At 64.8% G+C, this 20,107-nt stretch overlaps 1 protein-coding gene across 1 annotated transcript in view; it reads right to left on the reverse strand.

Moving 5' to 3' along the window:
* Nucleotides 1-20,107, reverse strand: part of ZFPM1 (zinc finger protein, FOG family member 1) — a gene marked incomplete at its 5' end in the record, with an annotated part of 69,435 nt that overhangs the window by 27,568 nt on the left and 21,760 nt on the right. The window contains 2 exons of the mRNA XM_079723160.1: nucleotides 12,848-12,976; nucleotides 15,854-15,964. Coding sequence (XP_079579286.1) covers nucleotides 12,848-12,976; nucleotides 15,854-15,964 — 240 coding nt within the window. The remainder of the gene's footprint in view (nucleotides 1-12,847; nucleotides 12,977-15,853; nucleotides 15,965-20,107) is intronic.

A 20,107-nucleotide genomic window follows, 5' to 3' on the forward strand; every position in this document is an offset into this window, starting at 1 on the left:
CCAGTGGACCCCCGTGAGCACCTGAGTCTGGAGGACAGTGGCCAGAGGCGGAACTGGGGCTGGACGCCCGGGTCCTGCTGACGAGCCACAGGCCTGGGAGAAGGGGCATCTGGTCCTGCTGGGCTGGGCAGGGGGCAGGCGGGGGCAGTCCTCCTCCTCTCTGCTCTCACCTCCCCTGACCCCGGGATGCAGAGAGGCCCAGAGCCTCACCTCGGGCTCCAGCTTCCCATCTGCAAAGAGCTGGCATGGGGGGTGGGTGAGGAGGAGGACATGCTGCCCCCTGGGCCTGGAGTCTACTGTGGATCGGCCCCACCAGCCAGCTGGGTGATGGCCGGGCAGGGCGGGTGGCCCCCCAGGTCCTGGAGCCCTGGCCCTGCCCAGCCCCCCTCCGCCCCCGCCAGCTGGTGCCGTGAACTTCTCCTCCTATCACTGGGACATCGCTGGGGATTATTGATTTTTTGACACAGAACAACAGCCTGTCTTTATCGGGCTGAACCCTGGCCCCAGCTAATGGTGGAGCTGGGACCGCCTGGGGATAGCCAGCGGCGCAGCATGGGGCCCAGCCCCACAGCAGGCTTCTGACGGCCCCTTCACCATCCCCACCCGGGTCAGAGCCTTGCCCCCCGTCCCATGGAGCCTGAGCACCACGGCTCCCCGGGTGCCTCAAAATGGGAGGCCTTGAGGCCTCTCCAGCCTTCTCAAAAAGCTTAAAAAACAAAAAGCGCCCTGGGTCTCTGGGCCTTAGCCTTCCCACCTGTGAAGTGGGCGGAGGGCCCCACCAGCCCCTGGCCCTTTGGGTCTTGGGAGACCCTGCGGACTGAGAACAGGGATGGGTGGGGGCCCCTGGCTCTCCCCAGCCCAGCCTGGTCCTGGAGGGTGGGCTGGAAGCAGGACTGGTGAGATAAGGTAAAGAAAACACCTCCTGTGCAAGTAGCTTATCAGGCTCCTATCAGCCTGGGCCTCCGGCCCCTGCCCTGTTTTTCCAGGAGCCACCAGAGGGCCCTTCCTTCCGGTCAGCCTCCAGCTCACCGCCTCGCAGCTGGCCCGGCCGGCCCACCCTGCTCCTTATGTCCCTGGGCCCCACCCTCCTGTCCCTCGGAGCCCTGTCTCTCTGCTGCAAATGGGCAGGAGGGGTGGGCATGAGGGCAAGCGAGGGTCTGGGCGGAGACCGGGTGGTCAAGGGGGTAAAGGGAGGGTGCCCCGCCCTGCCGCTGCCAGGACCTCGGCGCTGCCCCCAGCCTCGGGCCAGTCCCGTCCTACCCCCGCCCAAGGGGCAGCAGCGGGCACTGAGGTTGGCCAACACCATCGAGAATGTCCTGACACTGCACCACCCTGCAGGGCCGGCCCTTTAAGGAATAAGAAGCTCCTTCTAGAGAAGGTGATGGGCCCTGAACTCCTGCGGATCCTTTATGAGCACCCTGGCTGCTCCGCCCACAAAGGAGGCTGAGCCCGGGGAGGGCTATGTCTTGCCCAAGGTGCCACGGCTCTAACTGGCACACTGGGCCCCAGGGCCCCCGAGGATGGCCAGCACGAGGCCCGTCCCTGGGAACTGCTAAAGCCCCTCTCGTAAGCCCTGCGTGCTCACTGCAGCGTGTGGAACCAGCAGACGCCAGCTCTCAGGGCACTGATGACTCAGTCCTCAAATCACCACATGCCCTAAGGGGTGGTTATTCTCCCCCTTCACAGAAGAGAAGACCGAGGGCCAGAGGGGACCTGGCCACACAGTGCGATGGGGCGACTGAGTTCAAGCCCAGGCCCCCGACCCCCGTCCAGTGCTCCGTCCTTCTTCCTGCCCCTCCAGGGGGAGACAGGGAGGAATGATGCTTGGGCAGGGGCCCGGGAACAGGAGGTTGCGGGCCCAGGCTGGTCCCCACCCCAGACACAGCTCCGTCCCGCCCAGGAACCCCCAGGGCTCCCCCACTGGGCCCTCGATCGATCGGGCACTGTGCCGCCACTGCCGGGCGCCACCGGGGTCTCAGCCTCGGGACCGGTGCTCTCTCTCACCCGCCAAGGTGACAGCTCCTGCCCTCTGAGACCCAGCAAGGTCCCGGGCCTTCAGGGGCCGGGGCGGCAGAACTTTGGCTGAACTAGCAAAAGGGCCCAGGAGCCAGGGACGGCGGTGGGGCTGCAGCAGCAGCAGCCCCAGATCTGGGTGTTCGTGGGGAGATGCACGCACGGGCACAGCAGCACGGGCATCTGCGTGCGAGTCGCTTCCTGTAGAATCATGTCTCCCCTTTCTTGGAGAAAGTCTGCCGACCAGAGCAGAAATAAAAAAATAAATGGCTGCTATCTTCCACACGGCTGTGATCACTATCCTCACCACCCTACGCCTGTCTGCGCTGAGATTAGTTTTCGGGGGTAAATTCCTAGAAGCTGAACTGCTGAGTCAAGGCAGGGGCATCTCAGCACCCTGAGGGGCTCGGGCAGCTCCAGCCTGAGCACCTGCACGTGTGTGAGCGCTCGCGGGGCTGGGGGTGGACGGCCTGGTGCCCACTGCACCCAGCAGCTCCCAGCCCCACAGAGACCAAGGGTGGACCTGGGATAGCCGGATGGATGCCAGGGCCATCTTCCCGAGGCACGGGGGCTGGGGCGTGCTGTGGGGGGATGGGGCCAAGGAGGGGTGGCCACAGAGGCTCTGCCTGCAGGGGGAGGGGGTGGCCAAGGAGGCAGGACCCCTCCCCCCAACACACAATAAGCCCCCGATAGCATCGCTCATTTCAGGCCCTGCTCGGCCCTTTCGGGCAGGATATGACCAGCCCTCAAGCCGATGGCGGCCCCTTTGTCCCATCTCCAGGGACCGATCTTATCGGCGGCATCCACCGCCGCCGTAATGGAAACATGCGGTGAGGAAATAAGAAGTTACGCGCAGAGATAGAGGCCTAATAACAAATAAATAAATAAATGAGGAGCCCAGCGCCGCATGGGGTGGGGGCTCAGGGGACAGCGTCACATCAGGGGCCGGGCCGGCGGCTCCCGTCCTGGGTCTGGGAGACACTCTCAGCTCGCCCAGCCTCGGTCTTCTCACCTGTCAGGTGGGCCCGGCAGAGCCGCCCGCGCCCTGGGCTGCGGGGAGATCCCATGACAGACGGAGCCCAGCACCCGGGCGGTGGGCCCCGGACCCCGATACGCCCCAGCTGGGGCTGCGGGACCCCGCGCGTGCTTGGAGGGGGCCACCGCATCGCACACGCTGCCACCCCCCGTCCCCCCGCTGCCCTGCCCGTCCGCCCTCGCGGTTCCTCCAGACAGCCTGAATGTCCTGTCCCCGTCCCACAGAAGAGCAGCCCGAGCCCAGAGAGGGGCGCCGTGGCCCCTAGGACCCCAGAGGGAGAGGTGACAGCTAGAAGCCAGGTCTGCCCTGGCACCAGTGGCGGGGGCCCTGCCAGCCTGGAGTAGCGGGACGGTAACAGTGCTGGTGACGGTAACAGGGGCAAGGGTGACCGTACTGGCCCCAGTAACCGTGACCGCACAAGCCAGCAGCAGTGCCCGCCCTGGTCCTGGGAAGGGAACCCGCCCACACTAGCAACGGCACCGACAGAGCAGAGTGGCCGTGACCGCCTGCCATGAAGGCCAGCCTGTCATCCCAGGTCCCCCCACGTGTGCGTCCGTGGGCTTTCCACCAGGGGGGGCAACGGTAGGGAGGGGCGCTGACGTGTCCCAGGCCGCATGGCCGGGCCACGGTGAGCCTGAGCTTGGGCCCAGGAGGACGACTGGGAAGGAAACTTCCAGAAGGGGCGGCCATCTCCAGAGGCTCCCAGGTGGGGCTGGGCAGACCTGCACCCCCTGATGTCTGGGAGGCCCTGGTGGGGCAAAGGCGGACGCTCAGACGCCCAGCCTGGGGGGGGCGGCCGGGGCAGGAAGCCTGTGGAGGGCGGAGGAGGAAGCCGGCTCGATTAGCGCCCATGGCTGCAGATAGCCACTCCCGGAAGGCGGTGAGGTCAGCGGGCAGCGCGGGGCAGGAGGCCAGGCATCGGCCCCCAGCTGCCGCCAGGACGGTGGGGACCCGGGCCGCGCTCCCTGGAGGGCAGCCCGCTCCCGCTCAGCCTCGGCCGGCACAGAGTCCAGGCCCGCTGAGGGGGGCCCGGGAGAACCCCGTGGGGCCGGGCTGGGAGGCGGGACTGTGGGCTCCAGCCCTGCTCAGGTGCCCCGAACCTCTCTGGGCCTCAGTGTCCACATCTGAAATGCGGTGAGCACAGCACCGGCTGCCACATTTCCGTCTCAGCCTTTTCACGGGTCCCGTGTCCACCCTTGAGCCCCTACAGTCCACTCACCATGCAGCCACCAGCCCTCCCGCTGCCCCCAGGTCACCGCCTATGGTCTCACCACTGGGCCTTTGCGCTGGCCGTGCAGGCAGCTTTCCCAGGTGTCCGCAGGGCTGGCACCTCCGCCCACTGAGCTCTCAGGGCAAATCCCCGAGGGTGAGGGGCTCGCCACCCCCTGCACTTCTCAGTCACATTCCTTGCTTAGCCTCTGTGCCCCTGCTGACCGTTCTCTGCTTGGGCCGCGGCTCCAGGAGGGCAGCGGCTGGCTGCATCCCCAGGGTCTATGACAGGGACCAGCACACAGTAGGTGCTCAATAAACGAAAATGCAAGTGAGCGAGCAGAACGGGCTCCATGGCAGGGGAGTCTGACGGGATGGCGGCTGAGTCTCGCTAAAGAGTGGCCCACTGACCACCGGCCCCTCTCATGGGTTCTGGCCCCCACCTGACCCCGAGGCCCAGGCCTCTGTCAGGGGCGGAGGCTGAAGTCAGAACTGGGCCAAAAGGTGGCTGCCCACTGGCCAGGCTGATGGTGCTGGGCGGTCAGCACCTCCAGGGTGAAGAACTGCTCACCACAGCTAGGGGACTGCCCAGGGCTGAGGGGTCAGCAGCCCGACCACGGGGGAGGCTGTGGCCTCAGCATCCCCTCAGGGTAGAGGGAGCGGAGGCCCCTCTGCTCAGGGCCTTTTTGGGGTGCCGTGTGTGGCCTGGTGCCCAGGCCCCTGGTGCCCACTGGGCGGCGTAGGACATGGCATCCATGCCGGCCAGGCCAGCTGCGAAGGAGAGGCCGTGGGCTCTCGGTCCCCACCTCGGCCCCAGCCTGGGAGCTCTGCCCCCAGGGCCCTGCTCGGAGAGGTGGGCAGCTCTGAGCTTTGGTGGTGGATGCTGGCCAGGGGTTTGGGCCCCTACCCTGGCCTGGGGACCGATGCTCTGGGGAGGGGCTGGGGAGGGTGTAATGGAAGAGCTCAGGGCCCCGGGGTCAGCGGGCAGCCGAGGTATCCGTCGGTCACCCTCGGCCCACGGCCCACGCTGGCCAAAGCCTGTAACCCCCGAACCCCACTTCCAAGACAGCCACCTACAGAACGGGATCCTCCCCTGTCTGAGCCCACCCCCTCCCTCCTCACCCCTGCATGCGTCCAGACCCAGCTGGGCCCACCCTGGCCTCGGGGCTCTCGCCTTTGCTGTGCCCTCCACCTGATACACTGTCCCCAGGAGGCAGCTGGTTCCCCTCCCTTTTCTGGTCTTTGCCCAAATGTGGCTCAGGACACCCTACTAAGAACCGCCCCTTCCTTTATTCCGAGCCTCACCTCCTTGGACATGGGACTTTTTTTTTTTTTTTTTTTTTTTTTTTTGCGGTACGCGGGCCTCTCACTGCCGTGGCCTCTCCCGTTGAGGAGCACAGGCTCCGGATGCGCAGGCTCAGCGGCCATGGCTCACGGGCCCCGCTGCTCTGCGGCATGTGGGATCCTCCCGGACCGGGCGGGGCACGAACCCGTGTCCCCTGCATCGGCAGGCGGACTCTCAACCACTGCGCCACCAGGGAAGCCCCATGGGACGTTTTTACTTCTTTATTATTTAGTCTCTGTCTCCCTGATGAGAACAACAGCTCTCTGGAGGCCTGGACTCTGCTGGCACCGAGCACGCACTTAAAACACAAGTGTTTATTGAGTGAATAAACGACCTCCTTCTCTTGCCCGCTCCTGGGCTGTACACCCCACACTCCTTTGTTTCTACGGCCCGTGTCACCACACAACACACCTGCCACTTCTGCCAGCACCTGGTAGGTGCTCAGTAAACACCTGGGAAGGAAGGCCGACTGCGGGCACACACGACCCCTCCTTAGGACCCCCCAGCTCCTGGAGTCCTGGTCTGCTCAGCTGTCGGGGTGAGGTGTCAGGATGGGCGGAGGGCCCACTGCGGGTTTTCAGGGAACATGGCCCTCGGGGGACATCTGGGCTGGACCCCCTTCTCTGGGATACCGAGAAGAGGTGGCTCCTGACACAGCCGCTGGGTCTGGCCTCTGGAGCTGACCCCAGGCTGAACCCTGCCACCCACCATCGCCCCCTCCTTTGCCCCTCAGCCCCCCCCCACCCGCTAATCTAAGATAAATAGGCCTATCGGGCCGCAATGCCAGGCCCGGTGATAACACAAAATAGCTGAAATGATTTTTCCCACCCACACATGCTGAGCTGGCGGGAGGGGACGCGCGGCCAAGCCGTATCGGCCCATCTCCCCAGCTGTCCATCAGGACAGGCCGTCCTGCCTCAGCTGCCCGCCCACCGCCCGATAACAAACCTTGAGGTTTGCATAGAAACTCCAGGCGGCGAGATTAGTCAACCGAGCGCAGCCCAGATAGCCAGCCCGTCGCCCTTGCTCACGCTCCCGGCGTGAGGATTCCCAGCCTCCAGCAGGCCCTCGGAGCCCCGGCGCGGGGGCGGGAGTGGGGGGGTGGGGGGTGGAGCGGGCTCCAGTCCCCAAGCAGGAAACGGCACAGAGGCATCCTCTGGCCCCTCCCACCAGCTGCCCGCCTCCCCGTGCGCCCGGAGGTGCTCACCCACTAACCCACCCTCCACAAGGCAGCTGACCGAACGTCCCACTTAACACCCCACCCCCCATTTTACAGCCAAGAAAACGGAGGCGTCTCCCTACGGTCCATGGCGTTGAGCCCAAACCCTGACCCATTCGTGCCCTGTCTCATCTCTCCCCAACCCTGTTCCAGCCTCTAATGCTCCAGCCACGCCCATGCCATCCAAACCTCAGGGTCTTTGCACGTGCCAGCTCCTTGCCTGAACACCCTCGGCCCACTCCAATTTACCCTTGGGGATGGGGGGGGCCCACCTATGGTGCTGTTCTGGCCCGACCACCTGGCTGTCCCCTCTGCTGACGTGCAGTGAGTGGGGACATGGCCAGCCTTCCCATCTCTGCCTCTAGGGCCTAGGATGAAGCTGAGGGCAAAAGAAGGTGACACTTAGGGCTTCCCTGCTGGTGCACTGGTTAAGAATCTGCCGGCCAATGCAGGGGACATGGGTTCGAGCCCTGGTCCGGGAAGATCCCACATGCCGTGGAGCAACTACCGAGCCTGCGCTCTAGAGCCCGTGAGCTACAACTACTGAGACCGCGTGCTACAACTACTGAAGCCCACGTGCCTAGAGCCCGTGCTCCACAACAAGAGAAGCCACCGCAATGAGAAGCCCACACACGGCAACGAAGAGTAGCCCCCGCTCGCCGCAACTAGAGAAAGCCCGAGTGCAGCAACGAAGACCCAACACAGCCAAAAGTAAATAAATAAAATTAAAAAAAAAAAAAAAGGTGATACCTGATGTTCAGTCAGTTGAAATTTGTTCTGTAAACAGTGGTCACCAGGAAAGAGTTCCAGGCCCTGAGACACTTACAGGTGAAGGGGACCCCGGTCCTAGGGCTCTGATCACACAGCCAGGTCACAGGACTGGCCACCCCCTTCTTTCCTGGACCCGTGGAGCCCAGGCCACTTGACTAGCCCCCAGAGCCGGTGGGGAGCCCCTGTGGGCCCCCTGGGCTCATCACCTTGCTCCCCAGCTACGCACAGCACCCCCAGTGGACAGCCCTGAACTCAGGATGTCTGAACCACATTGCCTCCCAGACAAGCTGTCAAGAGAACTGGACGGACATGTGCTCGTTCTCACCTCCCCTGTGCGGGACACAGTTGGTGGGGGGGAGGGCAGAGGAGTGACACCTGCTTGGTCCACCCCAGGCAAGTCCCTGGGTGGAGGGGACCCCCCCATGAGATCCCCTGGGGCCCCAAACCCAGGACTGGGGCCCCAAACCCAGGCCTAGCGTCCACTCACTGCCCTCCCTCCGTTTTCTCATGACCTGGCCAGAAGCCTGAGGTCATGGTGACTGCCACTGGACAGAGGCTCCGACGGGGGTCATGAGGTAGGTGACAGGCTCAGGACCCCACGGTCGGAAGGGACCCTCAGGGATCTCAGCCCTTGTGGGGGCTGCCTGTCTGCCCGACCCGCTGCTTTTTCTGGATGTTAAGTGTGGAGACAGAGGGAGCAGCGGGTCACTGGGGGCCGTGCACCCTGATGGGCAGAGGGCACCGGGGACCACAGAGCTAAGGCAGTGGCAGCTACCCTCCCAGATGCGCTTTGGGGATTTCAGATTACAGCTCTCAGCCATCTGCATATCAGAATTTTAAACAGCCAGCCCCCTCGAGCGAACAAGGTCATTTCAAAGATAAAAATACCCAGCTCTCCGGGTCCCTGCTGCCCGACCCCTCTCCCTTCACACTCCAGCCAGCGGCTCAAGGGAAGATGAGGGCAGGGCCGGGCGGGGCCAGGCAGGGCAGCCCCCTGCCCACGGCGGGCTGTAACTGTCCTCCACAGACCCTCAGCCGGGGGTGGGTCCCCTGCTCTGCCCTCATCCACTTTCCCCTGAGGCAACCCCAGGGGACCCCATCTCCCTCGGGACCAGACCCCCTGCCCACCTGGCACCCTGCTCAGTCCCCCGGGAGCCTGGTGTGGGCTGTGCCTCCGCCTGGCACTCTCCGCTCCCACGTCCACGCGGACCTCCTGACCTCAGCGCCTTCGTGCCCTCAGGCCCCTCAGGGTCACCTTTCTGTCTAGGACCGCTGCCTTCCCACCCAGTCCACGGTTGGCTCGCTGGTGGCGTCTGGGCTCCATGAGGACCAGGACGCCCCGGCCTCTCGCGAGTCAGCGGGCGCTTACCCTGCACCGTGCAGCGCGGCCTCGGCTCCGGCCTCACCCACCCACATGGCGGCTGCCGCCCACACTGCTCAGAGGAGGGCGGGGACATCTCCGAGGCCAAGCGGTCTCAGACCCAGCCTGGATGCCGGGTTCCTGACGGTCAGTGGGGACCCCTGGGCCAAGGTGCCCATCACCAGTAGGGGTATGAGAGGCGGATCCCCCCTTCCCTGCTCCGTGGCCACGTGCTCGGCTGGCCGAGGGGCTGCGGTGCCTTTCTGCTCGACAGTGGAATTCTGGTCTCAGAGAGCAGCTTCTCCCTGGAACGTGCCTACACGCCCCCTCCCCTATTCGGAGGCACCCGGGCCACCAGGGTGAGATGACGGCACTGAATGGGGAGCTGCTCTGACCCGCGTCCCATTTGTACAGATGAGGAAGCTGAGGCCCAGAGAGGTCGAGTAACCAGCCCACAGGTGCTCAGCAAAGCTGGACCCCAGGCCAGGCAGGCAGGCTCCAGCCTCTCAGCACTGCCGGGGTGGGGGTGGTTCCCACTTGAAGCAGCCACACTTGAGAACTAGCCGTCGGCAGCTAGTGACCTAATGATGGTCACAACGTCCAAAAGTGAACACGACACTCTGACCACATCCCAGCCTGGGTCTGGAGCTCTGGGGTCGCCGGGTCACGGGTGGGAGGAGGGAACTAGCGTGGGGACAGTAACAAGGCCAGGAGAGAACAGGCCCCTTGCACACCCGCACTCTCGTGTTTACAAAGCCCTCAAGGGTCCAGGACCTCGCTGTGTCTGTGGCGCGTGTCGAGAGCCCCATGGGAGGACAGGAGCTAGGAGGCCTCCCTCCTGCCTGGTGCCGTGTGGTATCTCCCGGGGGTCTTTGTGGCCACCTGCTCGGGGCCTTGACTGCTGCAGGCCGGGCAGCCGCGCTGTACCCACCATGCAGCTGGAGAGAGGCACTGAGACCCAGCCTCTCCGCCGGGCTGATGTCACCTGCCCCTGGGACCCTGCAGTGTCAGCACCCTCCCTGGGCGATGGGTCTCACCCACAAGCCAAGTCTTGGCCAGCAGACAGTGGCCAGAAAGGCGAGATGGGGGCGACCACCTGCATGGGCAGCACCAGGTGTGTGCGAGCCCCGGCCTCCAGGCCCTACCCTCACGCAGCTCACATGGGAAACCGAGGCTTGGGGCCTAGTCACTCCTCAAAGCCAGACAGCACAGGGTGCGCTGTGGTCCAGACCAGCCCGCCATCCCAGAGGGAAAGGCGGGGGTGCCCCCAGGCACAGGTCGGGTCCCCAGGGCTGCACTTTTCCCCATGGGGGATGGGGCAGGAGGGGCAAGTGGAGGTCAAAAGACCCAGATGGTGGGGTGGGGGGAGGCACGAAGGGGCGGGGCCCAGAGGGACAGCGAGTGGGGAGGGGCCGGGGAGCCTCGCAGGGCACCGGGACCTGCAGCGAAGGCCCCGCTGGACACCCGTCCCCCGGCCGGTCCCTGGGCTGGGCACTGCCCTTGGGGACGGCGACCCAGGCAAGCCTGCCACCCTATCGCCAGCACGGCGGCCCCTGTGAGATAAGAGCCCACGGGGCCTCTCTGGCTTCCCGGCCGGGTGATAAGTGTGGCCTGTTTGGGGTCTGATAGGGGGCGGCCACCACGGCGGTTGGCCAGAGGCCGCTTATCGGCCCATCGCTGCCCACTGCACAGAAATTCCTATCTGTGGGGGCCGATAGGGAGCCCCCCAGCCCCCGAGGATGCAAATAGCGCAGGAAGCTCCCGGGTGCACCCACCCAAGCCACGGCCCCCGCGGCCACCCCGGGGCCAGGTTCCAATCTCCAGGGGCCTCTGCCTTCCCGTCTGTAAAACGGGATGGTGATACTAAGTCCGCAGGGTGGGCGGGGACCGACCGGAGGACAGCGGAGGCTGGCGTCTACACACTTGCCGCCCGAGCTCCACAGCCAGGCGGTGGGTCTGCATTCTGGCTGTGCCACCTCGCGGGTGGTGACGTGGACAGGCCCCTTAGTTGCTCTGTGCCTGGATCTCTCCGTAAAGGGGAGGGTCGCCTCACCCCTGCCTCGAGGGGCTGGTGTGAGGACCGCCTCGCACATTCCCCCCCACGGTCACCCTGTCCAGCAGCTGCTCTCTCAGCCCTCCGCCTGCCCAGTGGCCGATCAGGGCCCACAGGCAACCAGGCGGTCCCTGGAATGTGCGAGCCATGGGCCGAGGCAGTGCTGAGCCAGCGTCTCTGGGTGCTTCGTTGTTACCCTGTCCTAGAGCTGGGGAAACTGAGGCGGCAGAGTGGTCTGACCGTGGGCACCAGCCCCACAGCACTGTCCCCTGTGCGTGGAATGGCCCAGCCCCGGCAGGTGGGTATCTGGCTCAGCTGTGCCCAACTGGGCTGTGAGGGCCTCGTACACACATGACCTGTCCCTGGCCAGGTGCTCCTTGTGAGGAGAGGACATCCCTGCCAGGGCCCTTGGGGCCCTTCCCCTCCCTGTCACTGAGTCACTGAAGTGGGGTGGGGGGGCGGCCGAGTCCATCCAGAGGGCAGCAGTGTCCCTGTGCTAAGCCCCATTCCCGTCCTGGGGCAGCAGAGGGGACCCCAGCCTGTCTGACCCAGGATGCTCCACTCCCAGGCAGCACCACGGCCCATCCAGGTGGGAGATGTTGGCAGTAGACTGTTTCCCTGTGGTCTGGGGTCACCAGCTAGGTTGTGACCACCAGGCCCATCCCTCCCTCTCTGGGCCTCAGACAGCTACCTACTGTAGGAAGAGGTGTGTTAAATCAGCAAGGGGACCGGAAGGCACACGTGCCACCTCATCTACTTGGTGCCATGCAGACATTACTAATCGATCCCAGCACTCTTTCCTTGACACCTTGGGATCCCGATGAAGGGTCCACATGGCCACTCGAATTGAACCTGGCAGGAGACCATCTCTGACACCCCTGGGAGACCAAGGGGGTCCTCTCTGCCCTGGTGAGGTCTCCCTGACCCCCCCGCAAGATGAGGCCCTTGCCATGTGCCTTCTCTCCACTGGCCACTGACTGCATTTGTGTCATCACAGCTCTCTGAGGACCCTGTTTGCTCAGAGCTGTACGTCGGGTACACAGCAGGTGCTCGATATGTGCTTGCTACGTGCATGTGCGCCTGGCCCGAGTGTGCAACCTCCATTCTCTCCCTCTGTTCCCGAGGACCACGCCCTCCCTCCTTCACCCAGCAGCTCCCAGGACCCCTCCGAGCTGCCCCGGTTCCCCTGAGCCGCGTCAGTTGTACTTAGGAATCACGGCAACAGCCGACACACCCAGCCTGCCCTATACTCATACATGGGTGGAAGTAGAGCCACGGGCAGAACACATCTGGTGGGCCCTCCGAGGTCAGAATTCCAGCTACAAGCGGGGGTGGGGCAGTGCTGGGAGCACGAAACCGCCTTCAAAGACCCTCCTGATCCAGGACCCGGCAGCTTGGAACAGCCTCCGGCCCCCTGCCACAGCCTCCGGCCCCCTGCCACGTGCTGCAGCCACCCCAGGGGTGGGTCCTCTCCACCCACACAGGCCTGAGCCCCTAGCTGGGCTGGGAAGGTGCAGGCACTCGGGCCGCTCCAGACTCGCATTCCCACCTCCAGGGAAGCCTCAGAGGCTTATCTGCTGCTAGGGGCCTGGGGTTTAGCCCTGAGCACCGGCACAGCTTGGCGCCCACCTCCAGGGAAGCCGCTGGCCCACAGGCTGGCTGAACTTTGCAACAGGACAGACCTGGGCCTGGTACTTCACCACCAATCTCCTTGGCCAGTGGGCCGGGCCTGTCGCACCCATGCTGTCAGGGCGGCCAGCTCCCAGGACCCCCAGAAGGCTGGGCCCCAGGGCTGCCCTGGAGAGAGAAGGCCGCCAGACCCCGGTCACAGGTGCGCTTACCTGGCCCGCTCCAGGGGCTGCTGGCCTCCTCCTCCTCCAGCCTCGTCTCTGGCTCCGGACCCTCCGTCTCCTCGGAGCCTCCTGGGGACATGTGGGGGGGTGGTAGCGGTGGGGGTGGAGGAGTAGCATCTGCAGGAAGGAAAACACCAGAAGGTTCTACTGAGCCTCAGGGCACCGAGTTGCCCGCCCACCCCATCCTGTGGCCGGGAGGGATACTGAGGCCCAGGTGGGTGAGCACGTGGCACAGTTCCCGCCACCACCCTCCCCCCACCAGCTTGTTCTCAGGGGGCGCCGTCAGACATCTCAGTTTCTCCCCCTTCATTTTTGGCCTTTAAAACCCCTCAGCCCAGGGCTTCTCTGGTGGTGCAGTGGTCGAGAGTCCGCCTGCCGATGCAGGGGACGCAGGTTCGTGCCCCGGTCTGGGAGGATCCCACATGCCGAGGAGCGGCTGGGCCCATGAGCCATGGCCGCCGAGCCTGCGCGTCCGGAGCCTGTGCTCCGCAACGGGAGAGGCCACAGTAGTGAGCGGCCCGTGTACTGCAAAAAAAAAAAACCAAACAAACCAAAAAACCCCTCAGCCCCTTATTAATTGCGGCAGTAATAGCTGCCCTCCCAGCTGCTGTTAATGATGAGAGCGTGGATGGCCTACCGGCACGCCCAGGCCAGCAGGCACACGCGCGGCCCGGATCCCTGGTCTCCTCGGCCGGCAGCTGGGGGCTCCTCCGCCAGGCCCCGCACCCAATTCCAGCCCAAAGGGCATATTTGCCTTCCCTGCTGGGCCCGATAACCACCACGGCCCCCAATCGATGAGCGCCCATAAAAGCCCCCCCCTTGGTGACGTCACGTGCCCGGCAGATTATTAATACCCGCGATAAGGGCCGTGATTAACATCGAATAAATCAATCACACGGTATAAAAGTCCTATTATTTTTGGCTATAAATCAACGCGGCTGGCATCCGAGCTCCAGCCACTGCGCGGGAGCCGCACCGGGCCCGCCCGACAGGCAGACATTGCTCCTGCCGTCTTATCGCGCCCATCAGCGCGTTATCACTGAGGCCTGTGCCAGGTGCAACCCCGGCTGTTTTTTTCCAGCTCCTCCCCAGTCCCGCCCCCGCCCCCACCCCGTGCAGCCCGGCTCCCAGATCAGATAAGGGGCCCGGCTCCCCGGGGCAAAGTCCACCAGTAACCAGCCGCTAGCCCTTTGGAGAGCGTGGCCCCCATTAGCACGCAGCACCCGATGATGATGGTGGTGGTGATGGGGGCCGCTCGCCACTCCCTGGGCCCTCGGAGGGGCTGGCGCCTGGTTACAGATGCAGAAACCAAGGCTCAGAAAGGGCAGGAGCCCGGGCCGGGACAGGCCGGGGTGAGCACTGGCCGCAGCACTAAACAACTGACGGTGATGGTGAAGGCAGAGACAGTAACAGCTGTGAACAAGAGCGCCAGAGCCCGGGGTCCTGAGCCCCCACCCCGCCTGCTGCCCCGGGGCAGCTGAGGGTGACGGGAGCCCCGGCCTTGGTTTCAAGTCCTGCCGGCCTAGCCTCCTTCTCACTGCACAGCCCCAGTGACCCCAATGGGTTGCCGCTGGGGAAGGGGACACAGGCCAGCAGGTCTCAGAGGATGAGGCTTACTGGGGGCTTGTGGTCATCCGGGGGAGACTCTGACACTGGCACATTCTGGGGATGGGGGTCTACAGTGAGAAGGAGCCCCCCACCGTCTGTCTAGGATCTCCACCCCCCAGTCCCAGCCCTGCAGGGCTCTCCTCCTGTCCCCTCTCTGTGCCACCCCAGGGCCTTTGCACGTGCAGGTGTGTGTAGCACGGGGAACTCCACACGTCCTGCAGGTTTCTGCTCACTGCCACACCCACCCCATCTTGCCTTCATTCCTGGTCACACCACCCACTTACCACCCTCTAAAACGGCCCCATTTATGGCTATGTCTCCCCCATGGGACTACGGTCTGGGGGTAACTCAGCCTCTGTGCACAGGGCTTCGTGGTACGGAATGGGGATGTGAGTGAGATCGCTGTCCACAGCCGGCAGGGTGGAGGGGGTGTGAGGGGAGTGGGGCTCAGAGCAGGGGACAGGGCAGAGCCCACCCCGCCAATCCTCCCTCCGCTAACCCCCCAGCCTCAGCTCCCTCTTCTGGAAAACAGGGGTGAGGGCACTGACCTCCCCCAGGGCCCCCACCAAAGTGAGGCCCATCCTCTTGGGGGGGGTCTTTGGGGGTCTCTGAGGGCACAGCTGGCCAGAGAGGATGGCCCGGCTTTGAGGCCCCTCCAGGGACCCGGACAGAGGAGGCCTAGTGTCAGGTTAATTCACCCCTGGGTGTGTGTGTGGGAGTCTCTCCTTCCGAGTCCTGTTCTCAGCTTCAGAAAAGTGCCCCCAAAACCCTGGGGAAACTGCCAGGAGGGCCCCAGGAGAGGTTCCAGGTGTCCAGGGTGGGGTAGGGTGGGGAGCAGACAGAGGGGACAGTGAGAACCAACCTGAATCCAGACTTAGGGCTGGATCCTGCTCAGGTGCTTACAGGCTGTGCGACCCTGGGCAAGTCACTAAACCTCTCTGGGCCTCATTCCCCCGTCTGTAAAATTGGGTGATTTGCCTTAACAGGAGAACCTGCTTCGTACCGAGCCCCACGTGCGCGGAGGCAGGCGGCCCCGCTTCCTCGAGGGTACACGGAGGCCGGGAAGGGGTGTGGCTTTCCCCAGGTCTCGGTACCCATGACCCCCTGCCTCACCCTGGACTAGACCTTCCCCTTGCTCTGCCGCCCTCTGCCACGAGGGCTGGGCTTTCCAGACCCTCTGCAGGTGTGTGCATCTCCTCTACCCGGACCAGCCCCAGTGGGCACAGGCAGCCCACAGACACTGCCCGGTGCAACGCCCATTTCCAGGTGTGAAAACTTGAGTCCTCAGTGGGAACTGGCTCCTGTGAAGTCACAGCGAGGATGGGGACGTGGGGAGGGGTGCCAGGATGCCAGGGCCCAGCCTGCCACGTCCACCGCCCGACTCACCTGGACTGGAAGGGCTCGGGGGCTCGGGCTCCAGTGCTGTGGCCTCCTGCTCCGGGAGGCTGGTGTCCGCGGCCTGGGCCTCTTCTCTGGCCTCCATGTCTCTGAGGGAACCTGCAGACACAGCCCCAGGGGAGTCGTGAGGCGCTGCCCTGCCACGGTGCCCACAACCGGCGTCCTGACCCCCCCAGCACAGGCACAGCCCCGGGGCCGGGCGCAGTGGGGTCTGAGCAGGGTCTCGGCCCCCCAGGCGGTCAGAGGCCTCGAGGGAGCGGCCGTCAGCACGGGGGCTCCCCCAGGTCCCCCATGATTAGATGTGCGAACCCCACCCTTGTACCCACCCCAAGCCCTGCACCAATGCCGGGGGGGCCACACGGCCTCCTGCTCACCTCGCCTGCCCTGCAGCCTCTGCCGACCCCACAAGCCACTCTTGCCAGGACGCTGGCTCCACGCAGCCCGACCCCTCCCCTCTCCTCTGCTCGGGGCGTGAGCGCAGCGCTGGCGTCTTCTGGGCGGGGCCTCTGGGGGCTGCCGAAATGCGGGCGCACGCTCGGCGGCGTCCCAGGGTCCCGGAGCACATCCACAACCCCCGAAGGCAAACATCTCCCGGGGCTCTGCACACCGGCCCCCTGTGCCTGGGACCCCTCCTCCAGGAAGCTCCCACACTCAGGTTCTGAGGTCTGGGAACGTGCCGAGGGCGGGCCCCAGTGCCGGCACACAGGAAGTGCTCATCAACCTGATTCAAGGGGTAAATGGCTGATGGGACACAGGTGGGTGCACAGGCATCTGCAATCCAGCCTCCGGGGCCCACTAATCCTCCCTCAAGCCTCACACAGGGGCTGCCCCGTGGAGCCCTCCGTACACGTGGGAAGGCAGACTGGGTCCCCAGACCACCTAGGAGGGTGGCGAAGCCAGACCCACCAGCGTGTCCCCAAGTGCAGGCCAGGGTGGCAACCTGTGCCCCCGAGGTCAGAGGGGTAGTGCCAGTGCTGTGGGCAGAGAGAACAGCGGAGAACAGCTGTCCCTCTTCACCCTGCTCTGCGAATCTCCCACAGGCCCCCTCTACCCCGTCGCAGCTGGGCCCTGGGGCCCGAGACAGGTGCCCGGGCAGCGCTGCCCCCGCCCCACCCCCTCCCCCTGCTCCTCCTGTGAAGACACCTGCCCGCGCCCCCCACCCACTGCCGGGCTGCACCCTCTGGATTCTAGCTCCGGACCCACAGACCCACGGGTCCCGGGCTCCCCGGGACCCCTCAGAGCTGTAACGATAGCAGGCGGGCAGGCGCTCACCTCCCGTCACTTCCCGTGGCCGAGGCCGGGCTCAGACCACACAGGACCAGCCCTGGGCTAAGCCTCACCGTCTCTCATCAACGCGCCCACATGGTGGGCTCCGCGGCAGGCTGGGCACACCCCAGACTCATGCCTCTGGGACAGGTGGGAGGCCTGACCCCCCCGTGGCCTCCCCTGGCAGACGCTGGGGCAGAAAAGCAGAGGCTCCCCGGCCCGTGGGGTTGGCCCCCAGCCCGCACTGCCAGTTGCCCTGGGGGGCAGCTCGCAGGCCTGCTTGCCTAACTCTTTCTAGAAGCACAGGTGCTTCTGCGGCTCATTCAGAGCTGGAGATGGTGCCTCCTGCCGACGCCGGGACTTCAGGGCCTCAGTGGCCGGCTCTGGAGGATGGGTGTGAAGCCCCTGCTTTCAGGGACTGCAGGGACCAGAGCCCTGCAGCCGGGCAATGCCGGGCACACGCCTCTCCCCATGACTCTCCCGCCCAGGTGGGCCTCAGCCACCCAGGGAGGCCCTGAGCTCCTGGCGGCTCCATTTATGGGAGAACAAAGGCACCAGCTCTGCACAAAGCGTGACAGGAGCATGAAGAAAGAGGCTGCCGGCTGCAGCAATTTATCCTAATGCCGCTAATTCATTCCAGCACAATTAACACCCTGATAACACAGGAGACAATCACCAACCAGCAAATGGCTCCAGGCCCACAGCGGGATGTGACGGGATGTGACGCTGCGAATCCTGCCCCAATCCTGCCCCACGTCTGCCTCGGAGCCACTGCTGGAGCCCCACGACACCCCCGGGGCCACCCGTGCACCTGTGTCCCCACTCCACCTGGGAGGAAGCTTTCTCCACTGGCTGGGGTGAGGCGCAGCTGCTTCCCGGGGTGCCCTGGGCTAGGAAGGACCCTGCTCGACCCCTGTGGGGCCCTTTATGGTCAGACACCCCAACTACTGAGCCAGGCCAACCCACGGCCAGGCAGGCAGTGTCCTTGTTGTGTGACTTCAGGCAAGTCACTCCATCTTCCTGTGCTCAGAAAGCACAAGAGCTCTGGCCCCGCAGGACGGAACTCGGTCTCACCTGTGCGGAGCCTTGGTCAGCGCCCGGCACGTAGTTAAGTGCGCAGGAAATACCACCCGTCACCAGCATCAGTTGCTACCACCCGGCACCCAGCAGGGCACTGCTATTATGAAGCCCTGCCTGTATGTAAGCCCTGTGCTCAGCATTCTACAAATGTCTTCCCTTAAGCCCCCTGCGCACCTCCTAGCCCAGGGGTGGAGGGCGGTGGGGCAGGTGTGTGCAGGGAGGGGCCCGCAAGAGGCAGGCCCTGACGCCAGGCACGATGGGCGAGTGCCTGGGAGCCTTCTGACACCCCAGAGGTGAGGCCGAGTCATGCCCACTTCACAGATTAGTCAACGGAGGCCCAGCCATGTGGACTGACCTGCCTGTGGCCCTTGGCAGGAGCCCGACTCCCTAGACACACCACCCACGTGGACGCTGCGGAGGCCACAGTCCTCCTCTGCCCCAGGTGTGGCCCCATGCCTCCCCCGCCCTGCCGACGACCTGGGGTGAGGGTGACACTGGCCCCACTGCCTGGCGCGATGGAGAGGCCCGGGCCCAAGGCCGAGCACCTGTCTGGGGGCGTCCACGGGTGATGACGGTGGTCACCAGCACTGGGCACGGCCCCCGCTGCCCGAAGCCCCTCAGTTATCACGGCGAGCAGACGCCCCGCAAGCCGATCCGTCTCCTGCTCATTAAGCCGGACGCCGAAATGGAAATGAAAACATAATAGCTATTTGATTGGGGGTGAGATATTTTGCATATTGGCTTGGCGCTGATAGTGGAATTTCATCAACTCCCTTTTTTCACGCTTTAAAACTGAATTACGGAGACAGGCTCTGTGCAGCGGGATGATCCCAACTCCCTTCCGAGGCCCAGGCTGCCAATGATTGATGGCCCTCCCGGCTTTGATGTGGAGGCAGCTGGGGGTCCTTTTGATGAGGGGTCCTTTTGATGACTGCCCCAAAGAAAGCCGGAGCTGGCAGCTGAGGACAGAACCGCCTGAGGTGGCCCTGGGGTGAACCTGCCAGGTGGGGTGCAGAGCGGGGTGGCTCAGGGCGCCAGACAGGGAGTCTGGAGGCCCCGGCCGAACCCCCGCTGGCCCCTGCAGACTGTGCCTGCCCCCCAGCCACTGGACACATTATGAGAAACAACCAGAGCAAAGCCCCATGAGCCTCCACCTGGACTCCGCGCTTGACCTTGGGCGTGGGTCTGTCCTGAGGCCCCGCTATGTGGCCGCCGTTACACAGCCATTTATGCCTCTGTGGGGAGATCCTTTGTGTTCCCAACGCACAGAGGAGGAAGGAGAGGTGGGGGCACCTGCCAGGCCCCCTTCTGTGTCAGGGCCGGAGCATGAACGCAGGCCCAATGGCCTGGGGGTGGGGTGGACGCTTGTGGGCACGCTGTCCCGCTCATCCCCCGACATCCCCACCTGCACAGTCTGGGGTGGGGTGGACCTGAGCGCCCATGGCCTCCTTCTCAACTGCCGTTCACTCCTGCGTTCTTCATTCACTCATGAAACCTCCCCCGAGTCCATCTCCCTGCACAAGGTCCTGGGGACCCTGCAGCAGCCAACACGTACCCCCCAGGAAAGAAACGTGAAAACTGCAAGTGTGGTCATTGCCACCAAGGAGAGGTGGAGTGACAGTCAGGGAAGGCTTCCTGGAGGAGGTGACGAGTGGGTGGAGATCTGGGACGGGACAGGAGCCTGCCTGCGGGCGGGGCTGGGGAAGTGCACTCCAGGCAGAAGGAAGGAGGAGGCCCCGCCTCCCTGAGCCCAGCTTCCTCACGGAAAGCTGTGGGCTATAGCAGCCTCGTGTCATGGGCTGGGGTCAGGGTCCAGCAACGTGGTGCCAGTGGGTGCCGAGCACAGACTTGGGGCTATTATTACAACTGTTGTTGTTGTTTCAACTCTCCAGGGAG

The sequence above is a fragment of the Hyperoodon ampullatus genome, assembly GCF_949752795.1.
Source record: "Hyperoodon ampullatus genome assembly, chromosome: 18".
NCBI classification, from domain to species: Eukaryota; Metazoa; Chordata; class Mammalia; order Artiodactyla; family Ziphiidae; genus Hyperoodon; species Hyperoodon ampullatus.